The sequence below is a fragment of the Eurytemora carolleeae genome, unplaced genomic scaffold (assembly GCF_000591075.1).
Source record: "Eurytemora carolleeae unplaced genomic scaffold, Eaff_2.0 scaffold199, whole genome shotgun sequence".
In the NCBI taxonomy this organism is placed as follows: domain Eukaryota; kingdom Metazoa; phylum Arthropoda; class Copepoda; order Calanoida; family Temoridae; genus Eurytemora; species Eurytemora carolleeae.
Window position 1 is genome coordinate 31,113 of NW_019396149.1, and position 24,129 is coordinate 55,241.

Consider the following 24,129-nt stretch of genomic DNA (forward strand, 5'->3'; position numbering starts at 1 on the left):
GGGGGGGGGGGGTATTTTTGGAGAATAAATACCCACGCTGTAAAAATTAATAATTATTCCAGGTTCTTGACGTTGCTCTCTCGAAGATAGGAGAGAAGTCCTTGTTTACAAAGGAACTAGAGATTGCATTAGAGAAGAAGGAAGTAGATTTTGTCGTACATTCTTTAAAGGTAAAAGAGTTTTTTTTATAAGTTAAAATCAAAGTGGTAGACATAATGTCATATACACGGTTGCTGTAACGAAATCTTTATCATTTTTTCTCACAATTTTGATTCTTTTTTTTGTTTGTCTAGTATGTTTTACAATTTCCTTTCTACTTTGATGCTTCCTGTCTATTATTACTATTAATGTACAAAAAGGGTTGTTGATACAAATAGAAGATCTTATTTCAGGATTTGCCGACTATTCTACCCGAAGGAATGGTTATTGGCTCTGTTCTGGAAAGAGAAGATCCAAGGAATTTACAGCTTTTATTTCCGAGTTACTGCAACCCCCCCCCCCCCCAGCCTAGTTGTTTTCCCTACAGTCTACAGATCTCCATGTTATATATGTCGGGTTTTTTTTTCATAGATGAATAAATAACATAGATACTGATAGCTTATGTACGCACAAACACCCAGAATTGTATAGTCCGTGAAATCACACTTCTAGGGGTCAAAGTTTACTTCAATTTTGGTGTGAGAGTGTAGGACGTCCCTAACAGCATGATTTGATTTGATTTGACTTCAATGACAAGCGGGGTCGTTGTTGTTTTAATGGATTTCATGATTATAGTAAATCACTAATGATTTCATTTTTGCAAAGCACATTCCTTTATAAAAAGCTGTTTTTTTGGTATGCAACAATTTTCATTTAATCCCGCCGGGATATTTTCATTGAAAGATACTTTGAAAATCTACATTTACCGATCGGGATTAAGGATATCCCATTCTAAAGTTTTCAGCTCTACTCTTCCCCACCCCAACCCCCTAAATATTGCTCCTGAAAATATTGTTCTTCAAATAATTCCATTCCTGGAGTTAATTTACACTTTATCCAGGAATGTTCCAAACCAACATAGGTAATCTATAAGTTGGAAAACATTTTTAACATCTCTGTACATTTATATCTGGAAAGTTGAAAAATGTCGTCTTATGAGCAATCTATCTTTATCTATGGTTTTTATCTTGGAAAATAATGCCCCCTTTCTCCTTGTTCTATCAGTATTTATTTGTGTAAAGTAAAAAATGACTATGAAAGAATGTTTCAGTTTAAACTCTTGAGAAAATTTAAAATTCAATGATGAAGAACTTATTTTGCTCTGAATCAGTGCTTAGGATCCGGATCCGTTGGATCCACAAGATTTTGGTTTCCTGGATCCGGATCCTCAAAAGCGGATCCACTGCTTTGAATTAAAGCGGGCATTTCCATCGATCACCCTTGTGCATTGTGCAATCCCTAAATCTAAAGAAACCTGTTATTTGATATTTTGAATGAAAGCTGGGTTACTAGAGATGCTGTTGTGATGAAGCAAGGATCAGCATTCTCCTGCTTAGCTGACCTTCCCCCCGGGGCTGTCATAGGAATACATTTCTTTAAATCTTATAAATATACTAAATGAGAGGGGGGGGGATTTATCCACGAAATAACGCACAAAGACTAATATCTAAATTGTTTGTTTAACAGGCTTAAGAAATGCATTTTCGTAGGCACAAGTTCGTTAAGGCGGTCTGCTCAGCTCAAGCTCAACTTTCCACAGCTTAAATTTCAGGTTAGCATCCCTCTAAATACTATTATCTTTGAAGGATTGTATTTTGGTCTAGGATATGGCTTGGTTTTGTCTAGGATATGGCTTGGTTTGGTCTTGTCTTTGTCTTGGTTTGGTCTTGTCTAGATCTTTGCTTGGTTTTTTTTTCTGTGTCTTGGTTTTTTCTTGGTCTTGGTGTGGTCGTGCATGGGTCTTGGATTGACTCGAGTCTTGGTCAAAATTACTAAATTATTCAGGATATTCGTGGTAATCTGAATACACGGTTGAGGAAACTAGACGATAAGGATGGAGTCTACGCAGCAATTATTCTAGCTGTAGCTGGAATATCAAGGTGAATACAAGAACGGGCAGCAATTATTCTAGCTGTAGCTGGAATATCAAGGTGAATACAAGGAAGGAGTCTACGCAGCAATTATTCTAGCTGTAGCTTGGATATCAAGGTGAATACAAGGACGGAGTCTACGCAGCAATTATTCTAGCTGTAGCTGGGATATCAAGGTAAATACTAGGACGGAGTCTACGCAGCAATTATTCTAGCTGTAGCTGAGATATTAAGGTAAATACTAGGACGGAGTCTACACAGCAATTATTCTAGCTGTGGCTGGGATATCAAGGTGAATACAAGGAAGGAGTCTACGCAGCAATTATTCTAGCTGTAGCTTGGATATCAAGGTAAATACTAGGACGGAGTCTACGCAGCAATTATTCTAGCTGTAGCTGAGATATTAAGGTAAATACTAGGACGGAGTCTACACAGCAATTATTCTAGCTGTGGCTGGGATATCAAGGTGAATACAAGGAAGGAGTCTACGCAGCAATTATTCTAGCTGTAGCTTGGATATCAAGGTGAATACAAGGACGGAGTCTACGCAGCAATTATTCTAGCTGTAGCTGGGATATCAAGGTAAATACTAGGACGGAGTCTACGCAGCAATTATTCTAGCTGTAGCTGAGATATCAAGGTAAATACTAGGACGGAGTCTACACAGCAATTATTCTAGCTGTGGCTGGGATATCAAGGTGAATACAAGGAAGGAGTCTACGCAGCAATTATTCTAGCTGTAGCTTGGATATCAAGGTGAATACAAGGACGGAGTCTACGCAGCAATTATTCTAGCTGTAGCTGGGATATCAAGGTAAATACTAGGGTGGAGTCTACGCAGCAATTATTCTAGCTGTAGCTGAGATATCAAGGTAAATACTAGGACGAAGTCTACGCAGCAATTATTCTAGCTGTAGCTGAGATATCAAGGTAAATACAAGGACAAAGTCTACGCAGCAATTATTCTAGCTGTAGCTTGGATATCAAGGTAAATACAAGAACGGAGTCTAAGCAGCAATTATCCTAGATGTGCCTGTGCTATCAAGGAAGATTAATACATCTTAGTAAGTGAGAAAAAAAGCCGTGGACCTACTTATTAATATGTATTTTACTATTTAAGATAATATTAAAAATAATTTAAAAAATAAGATTTTTGAAATGCAGAATATTTTTCAAAATTGTATTTTTTTTCAGGATGGGTTGGATAGACAGGATTAGTGAATATCTAGAACCTAGTTCTTGTATGCATGCTGTAGGACAGGGAGCTTTAGGTAAGATGTTTTTATTTATATTTAATTTGAATAATGTACAGAAATTAATAATAATAATAGATTTTATGCTTATCGGAAAACGTCTTATTGGTAACATTTTATATTTTTTATCTTTTATTATTATAATCTTAAGTTCTTATTTTTTTTATTTACTGGTGAAAGGAATTGCATACAAAATGCCGTTGTATGCAAAATAAATGCCCCATGCAAATGTCAACGTGTTTTCACTGTGGCCTTAAAGTGGTTTAGGGTTTCCAAGAAGGTTTTTACCTGATAAATCTTAGGTTTTTTGTTTTTCTAATTTTTAAATGTTTGTAGGAGTAGAGTGTAGAGAAGGAGATGTAGAAACTTTAAACCTTCTCTCATCTCTTCATCATAGGTATACAAATTCTTATAGTAAAGAGAAGTTCAAAATATTTGATCAGAACTGAAGACATTTATCCAAATTCTTTTAGTAGAGAGAAGTACAAAATATTTGATCAGAACTGTAGACATGCATCCAAATTAAAACTAAAAGCTTGTAAAAGTAATGCCTTCGCCTTATGCTTATGGTTATGTTTACGTCTATGTCTGTGTCTGTGCTTATGTTTGTATAAATTGTGCTTATGATTATGTTCATGTTCATGTTCATGTTCATGTTCATGTCAATATTATTCTAGTACTCCTCTCGGAGTACAAGGATAATATCATACTATAGCTTTAAATTATAGTATATTTTGCGTAGGAAGAAAGTGTAATAATTAATGATTATAGATTATGTTTTGATCTTTTATTTTTTATCTATTTACTTTTTCATAGCCTCATTGATTATTTGCATCTCAATCTTTTTTTACATTTATTTGTTTAGAGAAACAGTTTTGCGCACAGTGGCGGAGAGATCCTTTCTGCGCGTGCTTGAAGGCGGTTGCTCAGTACCTGTGGCGGTAACTTCAAGGGTGACAGAGGCGGGTATATCCCTGGATGGTGGGGTTTGGTCTATTGACGGAACGAAGAGTGTCTCTGGTACAAATTCCGTCGTGTTTAAGGTAATCAGAGATAAAAATTTATGGGACTGGAACCAAGATCCTCCATGCTAACATGAGACAATGCCCAATTTACAACGGTAGCCTTGAAATATTTATCTGATCAATATTGTGGAAAATATTGTCACTTTTCTGGGTTTTAAAGTTTTTGATTCTGATGATTTCTATATTTTCTCCTACAGTAGAAATGCGCAAGTCTAATTCATACTTGATCAGACAGATCTGTAAAGGGTACCGTTGTTAATCAGATATTGTCGCATTGAGGGTCTATTGAAATTACGCACAATTATACAAACAAAATTTTGGCCCTGTTAGGTTTCGACGTTATTGGAACCCACACATTCAAGCAACATTCTTTTAAATAAATGGACCAAGTAAACTTTTCATGATTTTTTAAGAATTCTACTGATGCTCTGAAACAACGGTCTTATGTCGGAATTTCCGCCAACCAAATAGAGGCGGAGATACTTTCCGGGGCGGAGCTATGCGGTCGAGAACTGGCGGAGCTTCTTATATCTAAAGGGGCGGAGCCGATTCTCAAAGAGGCGAAGGCTCAATCTGTGATGGCAGAGCCTGTAAAATAGTTGCTCAATTTATGCATTTCTGTAGTCGATACTTAGTTAGCCTTATCTTCTTTTCATGAATGTAACATCTTAATCAGCTTAAAAAGGGTATTTTTAGGTTTATTTCTCACTTTTTATAAGCTAAAGTTATCTTAATAAGACGTCGAAGAAAAGGCTCATAATTCTCTAGATCAGTTTTATATGAATTATCTATTTCATAATCTTCAAATTTGAGTTTTACATTATATTTAGGTTTGATACAGTAGGGCTCATAAAAATGGGGTGTATGACGACGACATTTGTTAACATTTGATCGTTGATGTGAAGCTTTACCATTGCTTGAAAATCAATTTAAAAGTCACAGGGTGTGTGTACACTGTGACCATTGTCAAATTGCTGTGTTTTATGTTTATTGGACTATTTTAGATCATAATTTGAGTCTTACCGTCATCTTCCTGTTCCTCAGTTTCATGGGTCCCGCTGTACATTCTAACAATAGTTTACTTTGCAGTGGAAAACTTTGTAAAGGCCTTTTACATTTATAAAATCTTAAAAGTTTCTAAACGGGTGATGTTATGCATTAGATGCAGCTCGTCTGTGATAAAGGTTATTTATTTTAAATTTGAATTTGAATTTCATTTTTAAAAGAGAGTTTGTTGGCTTTATGTTCGGCCTTTTATACTCTTGTACTGTACATTTTTGTATTAGTTCTTATGCAATTGCCTTTTACTAGATCTGAACTACCTTACAGGGATTATTTTTGTTATGTAAACGATGTGTCAAATTGCTCACAATTATATTATTTTTATATAGATAGTTAGAAAATTATTACCGTTCAAACTTGTTACATTTTCATCTCAGTTTAAACCCAGTTGATCTGTCCTGTGAATCTCTCAGAAGATTTTATGTTTTAAAATACTATATATATTTTTTAAATTTACAGAAAAATGGCGGATAAGCATGCTGTTCTGGAACTAGGGGATGAGGATTTACAGTTCAGCTCACATGATTATTCTACACAGGTAGTGCTCAGCCCTGACTTTTACGGAATAGTGGTTGATTGCTTTTTTTTTGTTTTTATAGATTTCCAAAACTTTCGTTTTTCGTTTTAATAATTCGTTTTGATATTCGTCGTTGTTTTGTCTTGATATTTTGCTATGGTGAACAAAATGTTCAAAACTATTTTTTATATGTTACCGATAGCACCGTCATATCCTAAATATTTTATTTTGTCGATTTTGCTGCTTTTGTTGGGTAAATACGCAGGATTGGCAAATGAATAAAGATGGTACTTTTTCAATATGATTTGAACAAAACTATGCAATCAGACATATTTACAAAGTTTTCCGATGAAATTAGACTAAAGATTTTAATGAAAAGAAGAAAAATTTAAAAATGTTCAATGTTTCAGGGTGCAAGCTCTGGTCTAACTAGCTCTACCCCTGCCCCTCAACCTTCATCTACAGGTTGGTTTTTAATGAATAATTATTTTAAGTAAGATACAAAGAAGTATGAAATTAACCCTTGCAGACACAGACCTTCTTTTATTCTGATCCAATGATTTTCCGACCTATATCATGTATTTCATCCTGTCTCTTCTACATATTGTCCAATATAACCTATATAACCTGTAAGCGAAGGCGGAGAGGGGGAGCCTGGATCTGGGTCAGGTTCTGTCAATTCTATCTATTTTTGTCTAATATTAATTGAATCTACTAGGCGAGGGCGGAGAACCAGCTAATATTAATTGCATTGGTCAGGTTCGGCCAATTCTATATATTTATGGCTAATGATAATTGAATCTACCTGTAGGCGAGGGTGGAGAAGCGGAGCCTGGATCTCGATCAGGTTCCGCCGTTTCTTTCTATTTATGTTTAATGATAATTGATCCTACCTGTAGGCGAGGGCGGAGAGGCGGAGCCCGGATCTGGGCCAGGTTCCGCCAATTTCTGGAGTATATCCTACTACCAGCAGTGTTTTGATGTTGAGGATAAAGATGTCCTCTCACGTCTCCTTTATTCTATGCTGCCTATCCCCGGAAAGTAAGTAAATCATATATTATCTTTACAATATATAGTGAGAACCAGAAAACGATGGAAGACGACATTATAGCAATACTTTTCTGTATTTGATGTTTCAAAGTAAAGCGTTTTACTAGTTACTTATTAAATCGCTTATCAAGATTATGAGGTCTGTTTACACTGCACAATTGCTGTGTCTGATGCTCATCTTTTTTTTAAGTCATACTGTGAGACTAAAAGTCTTCTCCAGAGATTCCTGGCTCTGACTGTATATTATTTTCCCCGTTTAAAGAGAATCGTTTTATTATTTGAAGCTTTCTAGTTAAACATGAATTTTAATACATTTTCCCAAAATGGAGAAATCAATTTTGAATTTAGCTTTTCGTCATAAAGTTCACTTAGTTTATAATGTTTAGGATTATTCTGACGCTTTTTTATATTTAAGTGAACACACTAAGTGCGCAATATGGATCTATTTTAAATAACCTTAGTTTGGGAACCTAGCTTTGCGTGGAAACTAAGTTTTCCCAAAAAATCAACCCTCAACTTATAACTTTTAAACTAGGCTTAGAACATAACCGGGGTTCGGTCGAGTTTCGAATCAAATTTTGAGTTATGATAGGACATACAAACAAACAAACAGATAGAGATTACTACTTATTATATAAATATAGACTAACCCTTAAGCCTGTTTTTGTTCAGATCGTTCCTGCAACATCACATCCGTCCTAAACCTGATCTGTATGGACCGTTCTGGATCTGCGTGACCTTGATTTTTTCTATTGCTATCTCCGGTAACCTGGCAGATTACCTGTCAACCTCACTGACCGGCCAAGCTAGCTGGCACTACGATTTCCACAAGGTCAGTTCTTTGACTTCTGTTGAATTTCTTTACTTACAGCGTAATAAAAATGGCACGTAGTTATCATTTAATAACATATAATAATTCAAATTAATGGGAAATTTAGGTGCCAAATAAAAAAATAGATTCGGTCCCTATCTGAAGAGGACCGGATGCCTAAATCTCAATAATCTAGTTTTACATTTGTCAACTATGAAGGTGACCCTGGCCTCTACAGCTGTATTCTCCTACGCTGGTTTAATCCCGGCCTGCCTGTACGGATACCTGTGGTGGGCAGGACAGGGCGGTACCATCACTATATCTTTCTTAGAACTGGTTAGTAGTAACATTTATTTCAAGTTTTAGACTCAGGGAGGGGGGGGGGGTACTTTTTGATACTTATTGGTAACAACCTGGAGTATTCATGGGTTTCCTGAAGCCAATATTTTGGTCCAGCCATTTGGTTAGCTACAGCAAACATATAAATATATATGCAAACATATATACATGAGCGAAGAGCTTTATTATATAGATTTACAATGATTATTCTATCATTTCCTATATTCGAAGCTTAAGGAAGTGGGATGGGAGGGGGGGAATGTCACTATCGTTAATATACTTTTCTCCAAAAAATCGAGATTAAAAAAATAAACTCCTCTAAATTAAGGGTGGGGGTGATTTCGATTTTAATGATTTAGTGTGATTCTAATACTTGTTCAGCTTCAGAGCATATGTTTTTAATAACTAAAACAAATTTGTAACTCAGAAATGCGACCAACTAATTATGTACTTTTTAGTATACAAATTCAAATATTTATTATTTATTTAGCTTTGTCTGTATGGTTACAGTGTGACCATCTATATACCTATCTCTCTACTCTGGTTACTCTGCGTCAAGGTAAAAATTTAATTTAGGAATTAGATTGATAAAGGATTTGATTTGACAGATAAAGAAAGTACCAAGAAATAGAACTGAATAAGGAAATGGAAAAGGATTGAAAAAGAAATAACATCGAATAATATAAAGGATTAAAAAAGAAACAGGATTTACAAAAAAAAGGCTTGTCGAAGGAATATGATGAATAGGAGATCAGATAAACTAAAAAAATATATGACTAAGAAGAAAAAATTTAACTGTGACTACAATAACCAAGCTTGGTCCAAATTGACCAAGAAACCAATATTATCCATGAGTATGTGGAACAAGATTGACCAAGAAGCAAGATTTACATCATATATTTTATCCAATGAACATGTGGAACAAGATTGACCAAGAAACATGATTTATTTCATTTATATTATCCAATGAGCATGTGGAACAAGATTGACCAAGAAACAAGATTTGCATCATATATATTATCCAATGAGCATGTGGAACAAGATTGACCAAGAAACGAGATTTATTTGATTTGATATTATCCAATGAGCATGTTGAACAAGATTGACCAAGGAACAAGATTTATATCATATATATTTTCCCATGAGCATGTGGAACAAGATTGACCAAGAAACATGATTTATTTGATTTGAAAATATCCAATGAGCATGTGGAACAAGATTGACCAAGGAACAAGATTTATATCATATCTATTATCCAATGAGCATGTGGAACAAGATTGACCAAGAAACGAGATTTTTATCATATATATTATCCAATGAGCATTTGGAACAAGAATGACCAAGGAACAAAATTTACTTATGATCAAAATTCACCAAGAAACAGTGACCAAGGAACAAGATTGACGTAGGAACTAATTTGATCAGGGAAAAATAAAATACCAATTAACAAGATTGGCCAAGGATCAAAATTGACCAAAGGACAAGAAAAATTTAAAAATAAATAAAGACTATTTTTAGACTAAACTTGACAGAAGAAGGTTTAAATACAAGATTTAGCAAGGGATAGAATGAAAAATGAACAAATTTGACGAATAAAACCAAACATTAAGTTTATTAAAGCTCTTCTACTGCAGTACTTTTTAATTTACTAATGTTTTGTTAATAACAGTTTTGATTTATTATTTCTGCAGAAATAAATGATTTGATTTGATTTGATTAAACATTTTGAAATTGTGAAAGGGACTGTAAGCGTGATTTAAACGATTGCATTGCCCAATTCACAAGGGTACCCATGAAAGCTTTGTCTAATCAGTAATCAAGTATAAATTAGATATCCATGTTTTTAATTTTGAAGACTAATCGTTTTCAATTGTAGTTTTTCCACAAAAGTGTTTTGCGCATTTTTACTGAAAGTGTTTTGCGCATTTTTACTGCAGTAAACTTAAAGGAATTATCAGATTTCAACACGTAAAGCCTATAAAAATGACAATATTGATCAGACAAAGGTTTCAAAGGTACCGTTGTGAATCTGGCATCTTTACATGGAGGAAGGTCACTTGAAAATACGGTTACAGTCCCTTTAAGAATATTTATCCAGGTTGGTTGGTTACAGTGGGTTCTAGTTCTAGTTGGTGCTTCACTATCCGGAGCTGTGCTCTTTACAACGGTTAGTTAATCTCAATAAACAATTTTACTTAAATTCGTAAACTAATGTCTATACGCGCTATACGAGTAAAGAATCTGAAAGTCTCCCCATCTTGAGAGAACCAAACCGCCGACGGAGTATAAGTAATGCACCCGGCAGAAGTTAAGTCCGGTCCAACCTGGCCGATTCCTTACATGATGAAGTACTTCCTTGAGGCGAGGCAGGATAAAAAAATAGCATAAATATTTTCCAAACAATGTTATCTTTCGTTAAAAGGGAATAGAATAAATTAGATCAAAAATCTGCTTCTTGTTAACTCTGTTAACTATAAAATGTTAGTGCATCGGCGTTTTAGAGCGTTATTCATGTGATTTCGAATTTTTAAATTCTTAATTATTTTCTTGGAGACATTTTTGTATTAAAAAAAGGATTCTTCATTGCTTGAACTGATAACTACTACAGAAACTTCAATAGCACATTAAATAAGTGATATGTTTTTAGCATACCAATTAAGGATTTTTAATCTGGTATCCTTATAAGCTTAGTCTAATTAATTATGAATGAGTTTCTTAGTTGTTGTTGTTCCTCTAAAATACTTGCGGATTTCTGTTGCAGCAACAATGGAGGAAAATGTCAGAAGTAGAGAATATGTCCATTTAATTTAATTTCTCAGATTATGGATCAAGGGTACCATTGAGAATTGGGCAATGGGCATACCTCTCTTTAAAGGGAGGGTCATTTCAAATTACAACAATAGTCCCTTTAAAAAGGTTACCAAGACAAAAGTTTCTATCTTAAGTTAAAATTTGAACTGTATTTAATGTTAAGGTGTGGCCGGCCATCAGAGAGAACGCGGCGAAGAGCGCCGGAATCGTTATAATTGTCATCCTCTCCCTTCACTTTCTCCTCGCTACAGGGTTCATGCTGTACTTTTTCCATTCAGGGGTAATCATTCATTTATTTATTCAGGGGTAATCATTCATTCATCCATTCAGGGGTAATCATTAATTCATCCATTCAGGGGTAATATACATTCATCCATATAGGGGTAATCACTCATTCATCCATTCAGAGGTAATCATTCATTCATACATTTAGGAATAATCATTTATTTATCCATTCTGGGGTAATAATTCATTTATTTATCCTGGTAATCATCCTTACATTCATTTAGGGGTATTTATCCAATCAGGGGTAATTATTCATTTATTCGTTCAGGGGTGATCACTTATTTATTTATTAAGGGGGAGAGCATTCATTCATCCATTCATTTATTCATCCTTGTTTTTATGTACAGAGTAATTAATTGTTTAATTAGATAGTGGTTTTTTTGTCAGGCTTCCGCTTCCTCTATCATAGTTCCGGTGCCTGAGGATGCCAAACTTAATCAGACGCAGAACGAAACTTTACCAGATCCTGCAGCTCTGTTACAGGTACTACAGTCTGGTATGGAAACAGATCAGAATCTGGTATTGAACAAAACTTGAAACAAAACAACAAAATCTAAAGAAGAAAATAAATATAAAAGCTCTAGAAGAAATGCCAAAATTACCATTTTATGTTTTCTGTTACTGTGAAAGTACCACTCCTTCGTGCGTCGTTCATGCATCGCATTTAAAATGAAAAATTGAAGAATTTAGCAGTATGTTTTTGTGGTATTAATATTTTTAGTAAATTTTTTCTTAGTTTTTAACAAAATAAGTCTTCTCTTATAATTATTTGGACATTTTGTTTTAGTCGAACATTGGAGAGTTATCAACTGGATCACCTGCTACTGTGGAGAAAGATGCAGATCCCGGAGAAAACACCAATCCTACAGTCCCTGCATCTGACGAAGCTGTAGATAACTCTGCAGAAACAGTATCTGCTGATGATTCCGCTGAAGATAATTCGGACAAAAACTTAAATCAAGCTGAAGAGAAATCCAAAGCGGATTCAAACTATGCTGGTGTTCCAAAACCTGCAGAGGTTAAAAAGTCAGAAGATGGTTCAAAGATCGTCGAAGATCCCAAGCCCGCTGATGATCCTAAGCCCGTTGTAAGCTCTGAAACCGTCCATGGTTCTAAGTCGGACGACAAAGATGCGCACGCCGCTGATTCTGATAAGCCTGCTTCAACGATAAATACGACCGCCGCCGATTCAGTCGGCGCTCCCGAGAGTAAAAAGAAAGATAAAGAATAATATCAAAATTTATTAGATTTTTAATTCAAAATTTTCTTATTAAATTAACATAACACTAAGCCTGGGCCTAGTTCTCTGTGATACATTCGTAGCATTTTAACAAATTGATTTAATTTCCTTTTACTGTGCAATCCTGTTCAGTGTAAGCCATTCTGTTTATTCTTACCTTTTGAAAGGCCAATCTATCAATGATATGGGCACCGTGCAGTTGAATGTGATGCATTGAATATCAATTTTCTTGGCTAAATTCGTGATTAAAATCACTTTTTTATTAAAAAATCTTTTTTGAACTCTAAATGATTTTCAGAGAAGTTCAACAAAATTAATTTTCATTGTCATTTTAAAAATTCTTTCAAATTCCGTAAATGGTTTGATATTATGAAAGTTTTTCCATTCTATCATTATTTCTATTTATACGTAGCACCGTGATCATGTTAAATTACTTTTTTTTGAGTTTATGTACAGTGTTTACTTGATATTTATATAGAACTGTACTGTGTACTGTACCGTTGTGTTTTACAGAATGCTCGGCCCGACCTAGCGACGGAAAAATGGCGCGAAAAGGTGGATTCACCATAGACGATGCATTCGAGGAGAGCGAAGAGGATAAAGTAAGATTTTTCAACTAAAGAGCTCAAAAACGTCAAAATACTTAAAAATCTAAAAATTTTGAAAATTCAGTTTTAAAATTTAAGGGTTATCACATGCCCTGATAGAACTATAAGAAAAGAAATGGTTATATTTTTTATGATTATAAATTATAAATCCAAATTTCTGCTAGATTCGATTGTATAACTCTGAATCCTCGCCTCTACAACTTGTTTTCTCCGAAGAGGATGAAAAAAATCTAGGTAATTCATCAGTTGTTTATGTTTTCCATTGTTAAAATAGGACTTGGTTGAGGTTAATTCCAAGATCAGGGTCGTCTTGAGGGGGAAGGGCTACGGGGGCTCAGCCAACCTCTGGGTCATTGAAATTTATGATTTACTGGATTTTTTGTGCACCAACAGGTGCTGAGCCCCCATGGACAGAAAAATATTTCAGCCGCCCCCCTGGACGAATTCCTGAATGCGCCCCCGTCAAAGATATTCCAACTAAAAAATAGAGCTATGTTTATTAAAGTTTAAAATTCTGATATACTTGTCTCAAGTCCTGAATCCAAGACTTAGCTAAAATTCGAGTCTTAACTTGAGATAAACTTTGGTTTAAATAGACGCTAAAACCAGGTTTTCTCTAAAAATCTNGGAATACAGGTGATATACTTGTCTCAAGTCCTGAATCCAAGACTTAGCTAAAATTCGAGTCTTAACTTGAGATAAACTTTGGTTTAAATAGACGCTAAAACCAGGTTTTCTCTAAAAATCTCAGCAGGGGTGTTTCTATTCTAAAGACACATACCAAACTTCTGGGGAAAACATCATTTTTAACAGAGAGGGGAGGGGAATGATTTTTCATGAAAATATAAACCCCTGAATATCAGCTAAGGAATCGAGACATTATAAAGATTATGAGTTCAACTGAAATCTACAGCTACCTCTAGATATTCTCAACCAAGCTGTAGATCCAAAACTCAAGTTCCCCAGCTCAAGTCTTACTACAGTCTTAGTCTTATTTATCAATAAAATGAAGACGACTTTCGATATCAGTATTTGAATTATAACAGGGCACATTCTGTCCCTAATAACGTTTAACCATAGACCGTCCATAAGATGTACTTAGGGGGACGATAGTTTGGCCACTAGATGTCTCACGATGAATTCTTATATGATAGATAAATAATTCATACGAAAGAGACGTCATCTGATCGACCATTTTAAGTTATAGAAATAACGGACTCTAACCAAGCTGTCAATTAGCAGTTATTTGTTTACTTGTAAATTTGTAATTTAATAAAAGCTTGTTAGAATCAAAACTTAAATTGAAAAATCGTCTTCATTGTATTGATATAAACGCCGACCACTGCATTAGAAGATTATTCTGAAATCTAAAAGAATGTTAAAATTATTAGAAGGAGATGAAGAAAATGATAAGGCTGAAGGGTTCCAGACGACCAATAAACCTCCTAAAAGTATTATGAAGAATTCGATGCTTCTCAATCCTTCCCTGAGAGGACTTAAATCAAGGGATGATGTAAGTTAAACTCTTTCAACATATTTCACTTTTTAGTAGTTTTTTAGACAGTATCAATCCCTGGACTTCTAGACAGTAAAAACCTATATATTTAGAATGAATCTATAGACAGTAACAATCCCTACATTTATAATGGATCTATAAACAATAATAATCCCTACATATAGAATAGATCTATAGACAGTAACAATCCCTATTTTTATAATGGATCTATAAACAGTAACAATCCCTATATTTAGAGTAGATCTATAGACAGTAACAATCCATTTATTTAGAATGGATCTATGACAGTAACCCCTTTATTTAGAATGGATCTATAGACAGTAACAATCCCTACTTTTAGAATAGATTTATAGACAGAAACAATCCCTATTTTTAGAATAGATTTATAGACAGAAACAATCCCTATTTTTAGAATGGATGTATAGACAGTAACAATCCCTCTATATAGAACGGATCTATAGACAGTAACAATCCCTATGTTTAGAATGGATCTATAGACAGTAGCAATCCCAATATTTAGAATGGATCTATAAACAGTAACAACCCCTATATTTAGAGTAGATCTATAGACAGTAACAATCCCTATATTTAGAATGGATCTATAGACAGTAACTCCTTAATACAAGGACAAAGTTCAGGATACTTTGATTCTACCTCACAGGTGAAATTTTTTAATTTTTCATTCTCATCAATTCTTCATGTGCTCTTGTCTTTTATATTACATAGTATAGGACAATTCATAGAAAAAGTATAGATTTTGCATACAACTTGGTTGTGGTTTGCACTAAAATCAACACAACATTTTAAATGATGAATTTTCATAGGTTTTATAAAAAAAATAAGAAATGTACATTGTACACTTGATAAATATTTATTATTCAATAGTCCTTAAAGTAATATTGTGGAATGAAAACCTAATTATTTTTTCTGTCTTTTTTTAATGATACCCAAGTTCTAAATTCTAATTATATTACTTTCCAACTTATGAATTAATGACTAAGACACGTTTTCGGCAGAAATATATATTGATTGTTTTGTAAATATGAAATATGTCTGATCTCAGTAAAGCTTTAGTTATGAAATTGAAATATTTTGATGTCATGCATGAATGGAAATTTCAGATTTTGTACAAGACTAAACAATTTATATGTTGAAGGATTCAAAAATGAATTGATTACTGAAATGATGGATATGTTTTGTGAGCAATTATTAATATCTAATTTTTTGAAAGATTTTGCATATTTTTGAAAAACTTTATATTCAAAAGAATTTAAACAAATTTTAATTATACCATTTATATACGTATAAATACCTTTTGATTAATCTTTAAAATATTTTAATGATTATTACAGGAACGCTATTGCTGGGAGCCTCCTAAGGTTTGCTGCTCTAATAATGAATATTACAGGAAACCTACTTGCGGGAGCATCCTAAGGTTTTGCTGCTCTAATCATGAATATTGCAGGAAACCTACTGGTGGGAGCATCCTAAGATTTTCTGCTCTTATCATGAATATTACAGGAAAGCTACTGGTGGGAGCATCCTATAACAGCAAATAAGAAGTGATTAGTTAGGCGGGTTTGAGCAATCTCTCTTTGTTAAAAAAATCGTATCTACACAAATAGTACCAATCACAATCTCGTTCAAAAAATGTTCTTCTTATTAAAATGTTTTTATTTTCCAAGTTTTCAGTTTCTGATAATTCCCAACACCTGTCCATAAACAGCAAAGAAGAACTGTTTGTTTGACGGGTTTAAGCATCTCTCTTTGTAAAAAAAAAACAATTGGATTTAAACAAATGTGACCACAATAACAGTTACTAGTTTTTATAATTAAAATGTTTGTATTTTAGGTTTGTTACTTACTGGAATTATAATCTACTGTTTTCCATCCCTGGAGGGAGTTCAAGGATTTATTTTTTTAATCGCTGGATTCATCTGCTTTCTCCCAGGAAACAAATTATCAACAAAAATCCAATTTTGAAAAAAATAAATAGTTAATATTAAGGACTCCTATCTTAGACTTAAATAAAAACATTTTCATAGCATTAATCTTGTTGCATTTAGATAGTTTTTAACTGGTTTTACCATTTCTTTTTTGTTATTTTTTCTTGTGTTTTTCAATATTAGTTTAAAGGGTTTTTTTTCAGATTCATGGGGAACTTGAGGGGACATTCTTTTGGGGGCATGGAAAAATAGAATAAAGAAATATTTCGATTTTAATTTCATTTGTGTTTGAATTCAAAGCAGGAAACTTAATTTAAAGTAAGAAGCTGAAATTGATTCAAAGTAGGAACCTTAATCTCAGAATAGGAAACTTAAATTTCAAAGTAGGATAATTTATTTCAAATTTGAAAACTAAATTTATAAGTAAGAACCTTAATTTCAAAGAAGGAAACTTAATTTCAAAGTAGGAAACTTAATTTCAAAGTAGGAAACTTAATTTCAAAATAGGAAAATTTATTTCAAAATAGAAAACTAAATTTGTAAGTTGAAAGCTTAATTTGAATGTAGGAAACTTGATTTTCTAAGTAGAAAACTAAATTTCAAACTAGGAAACTTAATTTCTGAACATAAACTTTAATTCTACGTAGGAAACTTAATTTAAAAAGAGGAACCTAACTGCGAAATCAGAAAGAAATCTCGAATTTTTTTATTGTTTTATTATTTTGATAATTGTTTTTATTCAGGAGGATATCATCTCATCTACATATACTTTGCAGTGAAGGGGAAACGTGGGTTCGACTTTAACCATCTTCCACTCTTCACATAATCTTCAAATCTTCTTCCAGAATCTTCTCATAATCTTCAAATCTTCTTAAAATCTTCCAGAATCTTCCCCTTTTTACACATTCATCCAGAATTTCCCTCTCTTCATACAATCTTGTAGAATCAAAATTTGTCATTCAAACATTTACTTAATTTACTTTTTATACTTTCTCCTCTCAAAGTACAACTTCTTGCCAAATTATACCGTTTTTCAAGTTTGAAAGATATCAAATGTGAATGCCATGTGGTTTTATCACAAAATGGCGGCTAACTTGGTTTTCGAAGTACGAATTGATGCGATAGTTGGGTTTTGTTTGGCACGGGGTGTATCTAATCCACAAGCAAAGTTTTAATGATATTTAAATTAAAATAAGACTATCATTATGGCCACTTAAATCAATCTTTTTCAATTGGAAGGATATTAAACCCATTTCAATGATCTCGACTATCGTTAATTTTATTTTGTTACCCAAGTTCATTGTTTTTGACGTTTATAATTCAATTTTGGACCGCTAACAACCATCTTTCTTGTAGATTTACTGAATATTCAGCCTTGGCAATCATTGTCAAGATTTTCCTTTTAAACCATTTAATGTTCTTTTTTTAAAGCCATCAGTTTTACTGACTTTTTTCCTTCTAAAAATATTTAAATTGTAAACCAGTATTGACGATCATTTACCAGTTCGGCCTATCACTCCAGTTATGACAATCTCTAATTGTTTTGAACGATCCTATACCAATTTGACGATCACAACCTTGAATGGACATATTTTGACCAACATTTAAACGTGTTGACGATAATTACCTAGCCTGAACGATCTCTACCCTGACAAACAACCCTAGTAGATGCATGTCAATGGAAAAAAAATATCGTTGGACTGTATAGAGTATAGTAAACAATTTATGTGTCTTGTACACTTTTCATAGTAGAGTGTACTCTGTTCATAGTAGAGTGTACACTGTTCATAGTAGAGTGTACACTGTTCATAGTAGAGTGTACACTGTTCATAGTAGAGTGTACACTGTTCATAGTAGAGTATATTCTGCAGTGGCAATTTCACATTATATTTTAGATATCTTAAAACATATTAATATATTTTATATATTCTGTATATTTTGAAATTTATTCTTGATAATTAGATGAAAATCTTTAATGTTCTTACTCCATCAAGTTATTAATAAACCCACCGAAAAAATTAATTCATACCCTCATAGCTTACTGGTTTAGGCATCTACATATTTTTTCAAAATGTTTTTTTTTACTCTGCTTATTCAAAAACTTTGGAAGAAGTATTAGATAAACACATTTTATAGCAACAAACACTCCAGTAAAGTTTTTTAAATTCATGAAAATCTGATAAAAAAAATTTCTTGCAATTTTTTCTTACAAAAATGAATACTTCACAATGCATTTTTGATAATATTTTAATATTCAAATATACATTTTTTTCGAGGCTAATTTTTAAAGTAGTCGCAGATTTTTACATTTATGAATTATTAAATTATATTTTGTTGTAAATTTCTAATATTTCCGTTTCTAAAATTTTGTATGTTTATTTTTCTTCATTTTAAATAAATATTTCTCAAATTTCTTTATTTTTTACATTCTATATCTAGTTCTGAAAGAAATCGGGATCGTCTTTACAACTGATACTTTATATCACCGAGCCCTTCCACGTAAATTTCACGTTAAATAGAAATTTGACATGTTTTCAATCATAACTTTTCTCATTGAAGAGCTTTAGAATAGATCAAAATGATTGAATTTTTAATATGTAACCTAATAATTTTGCTTATCTAATGGTTGAGCGTAAAATCAAAATTAGAAGAGCTACGAGGTGGCAAAGTCGTACAAGAAATGTCACAGAATTTACTTTCCTCCTAGTGAAGCGTGCCTGATTAATTGTTAAGAGTAAGATGGTTAGGCAAGTATGTACATAGGAGTAATGTTTATGTCTTTGGCTCTTAGCCTATACATTTGCTCAAAAAAATTGGTTCTTAACCGTATTCTCTGCCTTACCTTTAAACGCTACCTTTAAATTACTCACTTTCAAGCTAAGCAGAGTGCTTATCTTTAAAATGGAGTACACACGCAGCTAAGATGACGGTTCTTAGGTGCGTGTGTACGAGTGTTCACTCACACGCACCTAAGAAGCGGTGCTTAACATACGTGGGTAAAAAATGTCACGTAAGCAGAAGGGGCGTATTCAGCACTTCATAATAAAGTGTGGGGGTGTTTTTCTTAATCATTTTTGTGATATAAAGAGAAAAATATGGAAATTGCAGAAGACAGGATTTACAGAAATAACAAGGAAGACAGGGAATACAGAGAATACAGGAAATACAGAGAATAAAGGGATTACAAGGAATACAGAGAATACAGGAAATACAGGGAATACAGGGAATACAGGGAATACAGGGAATACAGGGAATACAGGGAAGACAGGGAAGACAGGGAATACAGAGAATACAGGTAATACAGGGAATAAAGGGATTACAAGGAATACAGAGAATACAGGAAATACAGGAAATACAGGGAATACAGGGAATACAGGGAATACAGGGAATACAGGGAATACAGAGAATACAGGAAATACAGGGAATACAGGGAATACAGGATACAGGGAATAAAGGGAATACAGGGAATACAGAGAATACAGAGAATACAGAGAATACAGGGAATAAAGAGATTACAGTGAATAGAGGTAATACAGGTAATACAGAGAATACAGGGATTACAGGTAATATAAGTGATACAAATAATCCAGGGAATACAGGGATTACAGGTAATACATGGAATACAGAAACTTTCCCCTTATTACGGAGACCCCGGCGGCCATGACAAATAGTTTAAGGGCAGTTTGAATTGCACCCCGCGACCCCCAGGTTTACGTACGAGAGGAGGTAGATATTCATGTTCTCAATGTGATTATGTTGCATCTCATGCAGGTGCTTTAAAGATTCATTTTGAAAGTATACACGAAGGAGTAAGATATCCATGTTCCCAATGTGAGTATGTCGCAATTACAGCAGGTGCTCTGAAGAAACATGAAGGAGTGAGATATCCTTGCCCTCAATGTGAGTATGCCGCAACTACAACAGGTGATCTTAAAATTCATGTTGAAAGTAAACATGAAGGAGTGAGATACCCATGTACGCAATGTGATTATGCTGCAACAACAGCAAGGTATCTGAAGAGACATGATGAAAGTAAACATAAAGGAGTAAGATATCCATGTTCGCAATGTGAATATGCCGCAACTCGAGCAACTCAGCTGAAGAAACATGTTGAAAGTAAACATAAAGGAGTAAGATATCTTTGTCCTCCATGTGAGTATGCTGCAACTACAGCAGCTGCTCTGAAATATCATGATGAAAGTAAACACAAAGGTGTGAGATATCCATGATTGCAATGTGAATATGTGGCAATTATAGCAAGTCATCTAAAGAGACATGTTGAAAATATACACGAAGGAGTGAGATATCGATTTTTTTTTCAAGTGTCATTTTCATGTGTTCTTGCGTGGCGCAGGAACGCACTATTTTGCTAAATAAAATGATATTTTTCAATTGAAATCAAACTTTTTAACAAAGCTGAAAGATGTGACTGAAAACGCACAGGCGCAAGGAAATGACATACATTATCGAATTTTTTTCCAAGTGTCATTTTCATGCGTTCTTGCGCGGCGCAAGAACGCACTATTTTGCTAAATAAAATGATATTTTTCAATTGAAATCAAAGTTTTTAACAAAGCTGAAAGATGTGACTGAAAACGCACAGGCGCAAGGAAATCACATATATTATCGAATTTTTTTCAAAGTGTCATTTTCATGCGTTCTTGCGCGGCGCAAGAACGCACTATTTTGCTAAATAAAATGATATTTTTCAATTGAAATCAAAGTTTTTATTGAAGAAGCACTGGCGTAAGGAAAAACATGGATTGCTGATTTTTTTTTCAAGTGTGATTTTATTTTGATTCAAGATTATCACAAATAAAAGAAAAGATTCTATAATAACGCACAGACGCACGGAAATATTGACATATAACCAACATTTTGATTTTGGGGCAGTTTACACCAATACCAATAACCCTGAGTCAGAAGCCCAAAGGAGTTCCGCCCAGGCTGCATTGAATTACAAGACAGAAAGAGAGCATGCGCTTAACTCCTTTGGGCTTTTGCCTCAGGGTTATTGTGAAAGAAAAACACCTAAATCTTGAAAAGACGACATTTAGTGTTCTATCTGTATTTTTATTAAGCTATGTATCTAATCATGCTCAATTATATTAATGCTAAATGGTCTGGAAGCTATAAATGCATGGTTTCTGTTTATGTTGATAATCATTTACAAGTATACTACCATCTTAATACATTTTAGTTTCTTTAACAACCGCTAGGTCTCACTAAACATTGGTTAGATTTTGATTTAAATAATAATTTGTAGTGCAAAGTAAATTTTCATAATAAATGTTATTGTATAAACAAAATAAAATAATGACAGGGTTATAATATAAACCTATTGTATAAGTAAAGATGACCAAACAAGGGATGAAAATATTTACATACTTACTAATATGAACCACTTCCTGCGGTGTGTCAAATTAATTGTGTTATTCCTGTTTTTAGCCATTCTTTGTGTAGCTCTTATGTCAATATAGAACATGAGCTTACTTCTGTTTAATAGGTTGCCAGAGTGTGTGCATACTATAGTAACAGTAAGCCCCGGTTCACTCTTGGAATTTTTAAACTAGGCTATGTAGTCATTAGTCACAATGTCTACAAATGCAATAATAATAAGACATCCCCCCCCCTCCCCCCTAAAAACCTTTGTTGTGCTAACGTATTTGTTAATGAGACTCATTTTAGGTAAACCGGTTGGAGTTGAAATTATCTATACTGAAAGTACCAAAGTTATTAAAATATACGCTAGGTGTCTCCTACATCGGAAATTAATTTACTAAATAAATTGATTTTAATTCAGATCCACGTTTAATATATACCAACCTTATAATACAATGAAAACGTTTATGATTAAATCTGTAATTTCAATGAAAATGTTTAGAAGTTAATCCTAATTATTATACTTGATACTTGATAGTTGGAGTCTTTGCCCATTACTCTGTCTTTCGGATTCCTATGTAACCCAATTATGAAAACCTTATATATTTCAATTTATGGATTACGTCAAATCAAATAATCTAATTTTAAAGTATAAAAGTTTTACACCATCAGATTCCAAAAATATAAGAATTAGAAAATTTGAGATTGTGCCAAAGACTAATTCCTTTACAAAGAATAATCATTGTACTACATATAGTTCTGTGGAAAAATAAAGATTTTTTCTTTTTAAAAACAAATAAAACCAAACTATAAATTCCTAGAACAAATGTATTGACAGAAATCTGTTAATTTATGTTGTAGTAATGGACATGCACGCTTACTCCAGACTTTTACATGGAATACAATACCCTATTTGATAATGTCTTTGCAACTTTCAAATACTAGATATTTTAAGTACTTGACCATAGTTGCGGTCAACTTATTTACCTGCACCTATCTATATCTAAATATAGACAGTTCAACACAGACTCTTGTTTATTATGGATCATTTATACCTATATGTAATTCACTAGGAGCAATGCCAAATATATAAATAAATTCATAACGCGAATAATGACAGCTTTTTATGATGAATTATTTATTTATTGGAACGTTTTTTGGATTGTGACATATGAAAAAAATAACGATTAAAAAAGGTAAAAAGAACGAAAATTTTTATATACATAATACATATTCCCCCCAACCACCGTCCGACCCCTTCCCCCTCCTCTTCACCAGACCCTGTCGCTCCATGCTTACTAAGTAATAAGTGTCTGATTGGCCTACAGTAACCATCCTATTCTGTGATTGGTCGGACAATAAGAATTTTAATACATTTTAGTTTCTTAAATAACCGCTAGGTCTCACTAAACATCAATTAGATTTGATTGAAATATTAACTTTTAAAACAAAGTAAATTTTCATAATAAATGTTATTGTATAAACAAAATAAAATAATGACAGGATTATAATATAAACCTGTTGTATAAGTAAAGATGACCAAACTACAGGTAAGAATATCTGGTAGGTGAAAAATATGATGACGAGTACCGTCTCTTTTAAGAGCTTACTTTTCCAGGGGGGTACCCATGTGAGGAGGCATTTTCTGTTTTTTGTAGTCCTATTCCTAAAACCTGGAAGGGGGCTGTATCAACCTTTCAATAGGTAATACGGAGACTGGTTTAAAGGGAGTGTTCGCGAAAAATTAAAGGGGGTATAGGTGTAAGGCGAAAAATAAGCGCTTTTGATCGCTACTAATCTTACTTTTATCTGTTGCGGTTATAAGGAGAAAATTGTTAAAAACGACTTGTGCCGAATAACGTAGCATTCTCCCAAATTGAGAAAATTGTAATCCACGACTTGGATCGTAAAAAAATCAATTTAATATCAAACAAATTATTTAGATATTACAACCTTTAGTAATTGATTATTTTTCGATGCATTCGCATATAATTTATATTTCATAATATTTTGTACTTAAAACGCTGATTAGTTTGTCCGCCAGGTGTCTCTGCTCTCGATGCTCTAATGATCCCACGTGGGAGAGACACCTAGCGGGAAAAATGGTTGTTTTAAGTGCATTGTATATAAAAGAAGTAAAAAATATTATGAAAAATTAACTATATAAAAATGTGGTAAAAGATAATCGATGACTATAGGTTGTATTATCTGAATG

The 24,129-nt window shown here is 33.4% G+C and overlaps 3 protein-coding genes and 1 long non-coding RNA gene across 6 annotated transcripts in view; all 4 read left to right on the plus strand.

The window, feature by feature from the left end:
- Positions 1–5,873, plus strand: part of LOC111696479 (porphobilinogen deaminase) — a 7,224-nt gene extending 1,351 nt beyond the window's left edge. Inside the window, exons 3-11 of the mRNA XM_023466087.1 lie at positions 63–170; positions 393–457; positions 1,492–1,562; positions 1,689–1,750; positions 1,984–2,078; positions 3,264–3,340; positions 3,659–3,719; positions 4,188–4,365; positions 4,761–5,873. Of these exons, the coding sequence (XP_023321855.1) occupies positions 63–170; positions 393–457; positions 1,492–1,562; positions 1,689–1,750; positions 1,984–2,078; positions 3,264–3,340; positions 3,659–3,719; positions 4,188–4,365; positions 4,761–4,946 (903 nt within the window). The 3' untranslated portion in view covers positions 4,947–5,873. The remainder of the gene's footprint in view (positions 1–62; positions 171–392; positions 458–1,491; positions 1,563–1,688; positions 1,751–1,983; positions 2,079–3,263; positions 3,341–3,658; positions 3,720–4,187; positions 4,366–4,760) is intronic.
- LOC111696478 (protein YIPF1) lies at positions 5,805–15,237 on the plus strand. Of its 2 annotated transcripts, none has more exons than XM_023466085.1 (13): positions 5,805–5,947; positions 6,337–6,391; positions 6,826–6,967; positions 7,649–7,808; positions 8,007–8,123; positions 8,617–8,685; positions 10,225–10,293; positions 11,101–11,217; positions 11,610–11,705; positions 12,010–13,064; positions 13,235–13,304; positions 14,462–14,583; positions 15,179–15,237. In XM_023466085.1, exons 1-10 carry the CDS (start codon positions 5,873–5,875, stop codon positions 12,451–12,453), a joined length of 1,344 nt encoding a protein of 447 aa, XP_023321853.1. In that variant the 5' UTR covers positions 5,805–5,872; the 3' UTR covers positions 12,454–13,064; positions 13,235–13,304; positions 14,462–14,583; positions 15,179–15,237. The 2 variants fall into 2 exon arrangements, with proteins under 2 accessions (XP_023321853.1, XP_023321854.1); XM_023466086.1 differs by lacking the exon at positions 15,179–15,237 and adding an exon at positions 14,859–14,869.
- A 2,040-nt stretch (positions 15,238–17,277) lies between these two features.
- LOC111696480 (uncharacterized) lies at positions 17,278–18,636 on the plus strand. Of its 2 annotated transcripts, none has more exons than XR_002764094.1 (2): positions 17,278–18,280; positions 18,428–18,636. It is a non-coding gene; the product is annotated as an uncharacterized LOC111696480 (long non-coding RNA). The 2 variants fall into 2 exon arrangements; XR_002764095.1 differs by having other exon boundaries at positions 17,278–18,241.
- An 819-nt stretch (positions 18,637–19,455) lies between these two features.
- Positions 19,456–20,761, plus strand: LOC111696502 (RE1-silencing transcription factor B-like). Its single transcript, XM_023466112.1, has 2 exons — positions 19,456–19,528; positions 20,304–20,761. The coding sequence occupies exons 1-2, from the start codon at positions 19,456–19,458 to the stop codon at positions 20,759–20,761; spliced, it is 531 nt and encodes a 176-aa protein (XP_023321880.1).
- The last annotated feature ends 3,368 nt before the right edge of the window (positions 20,762–24,129 follow it).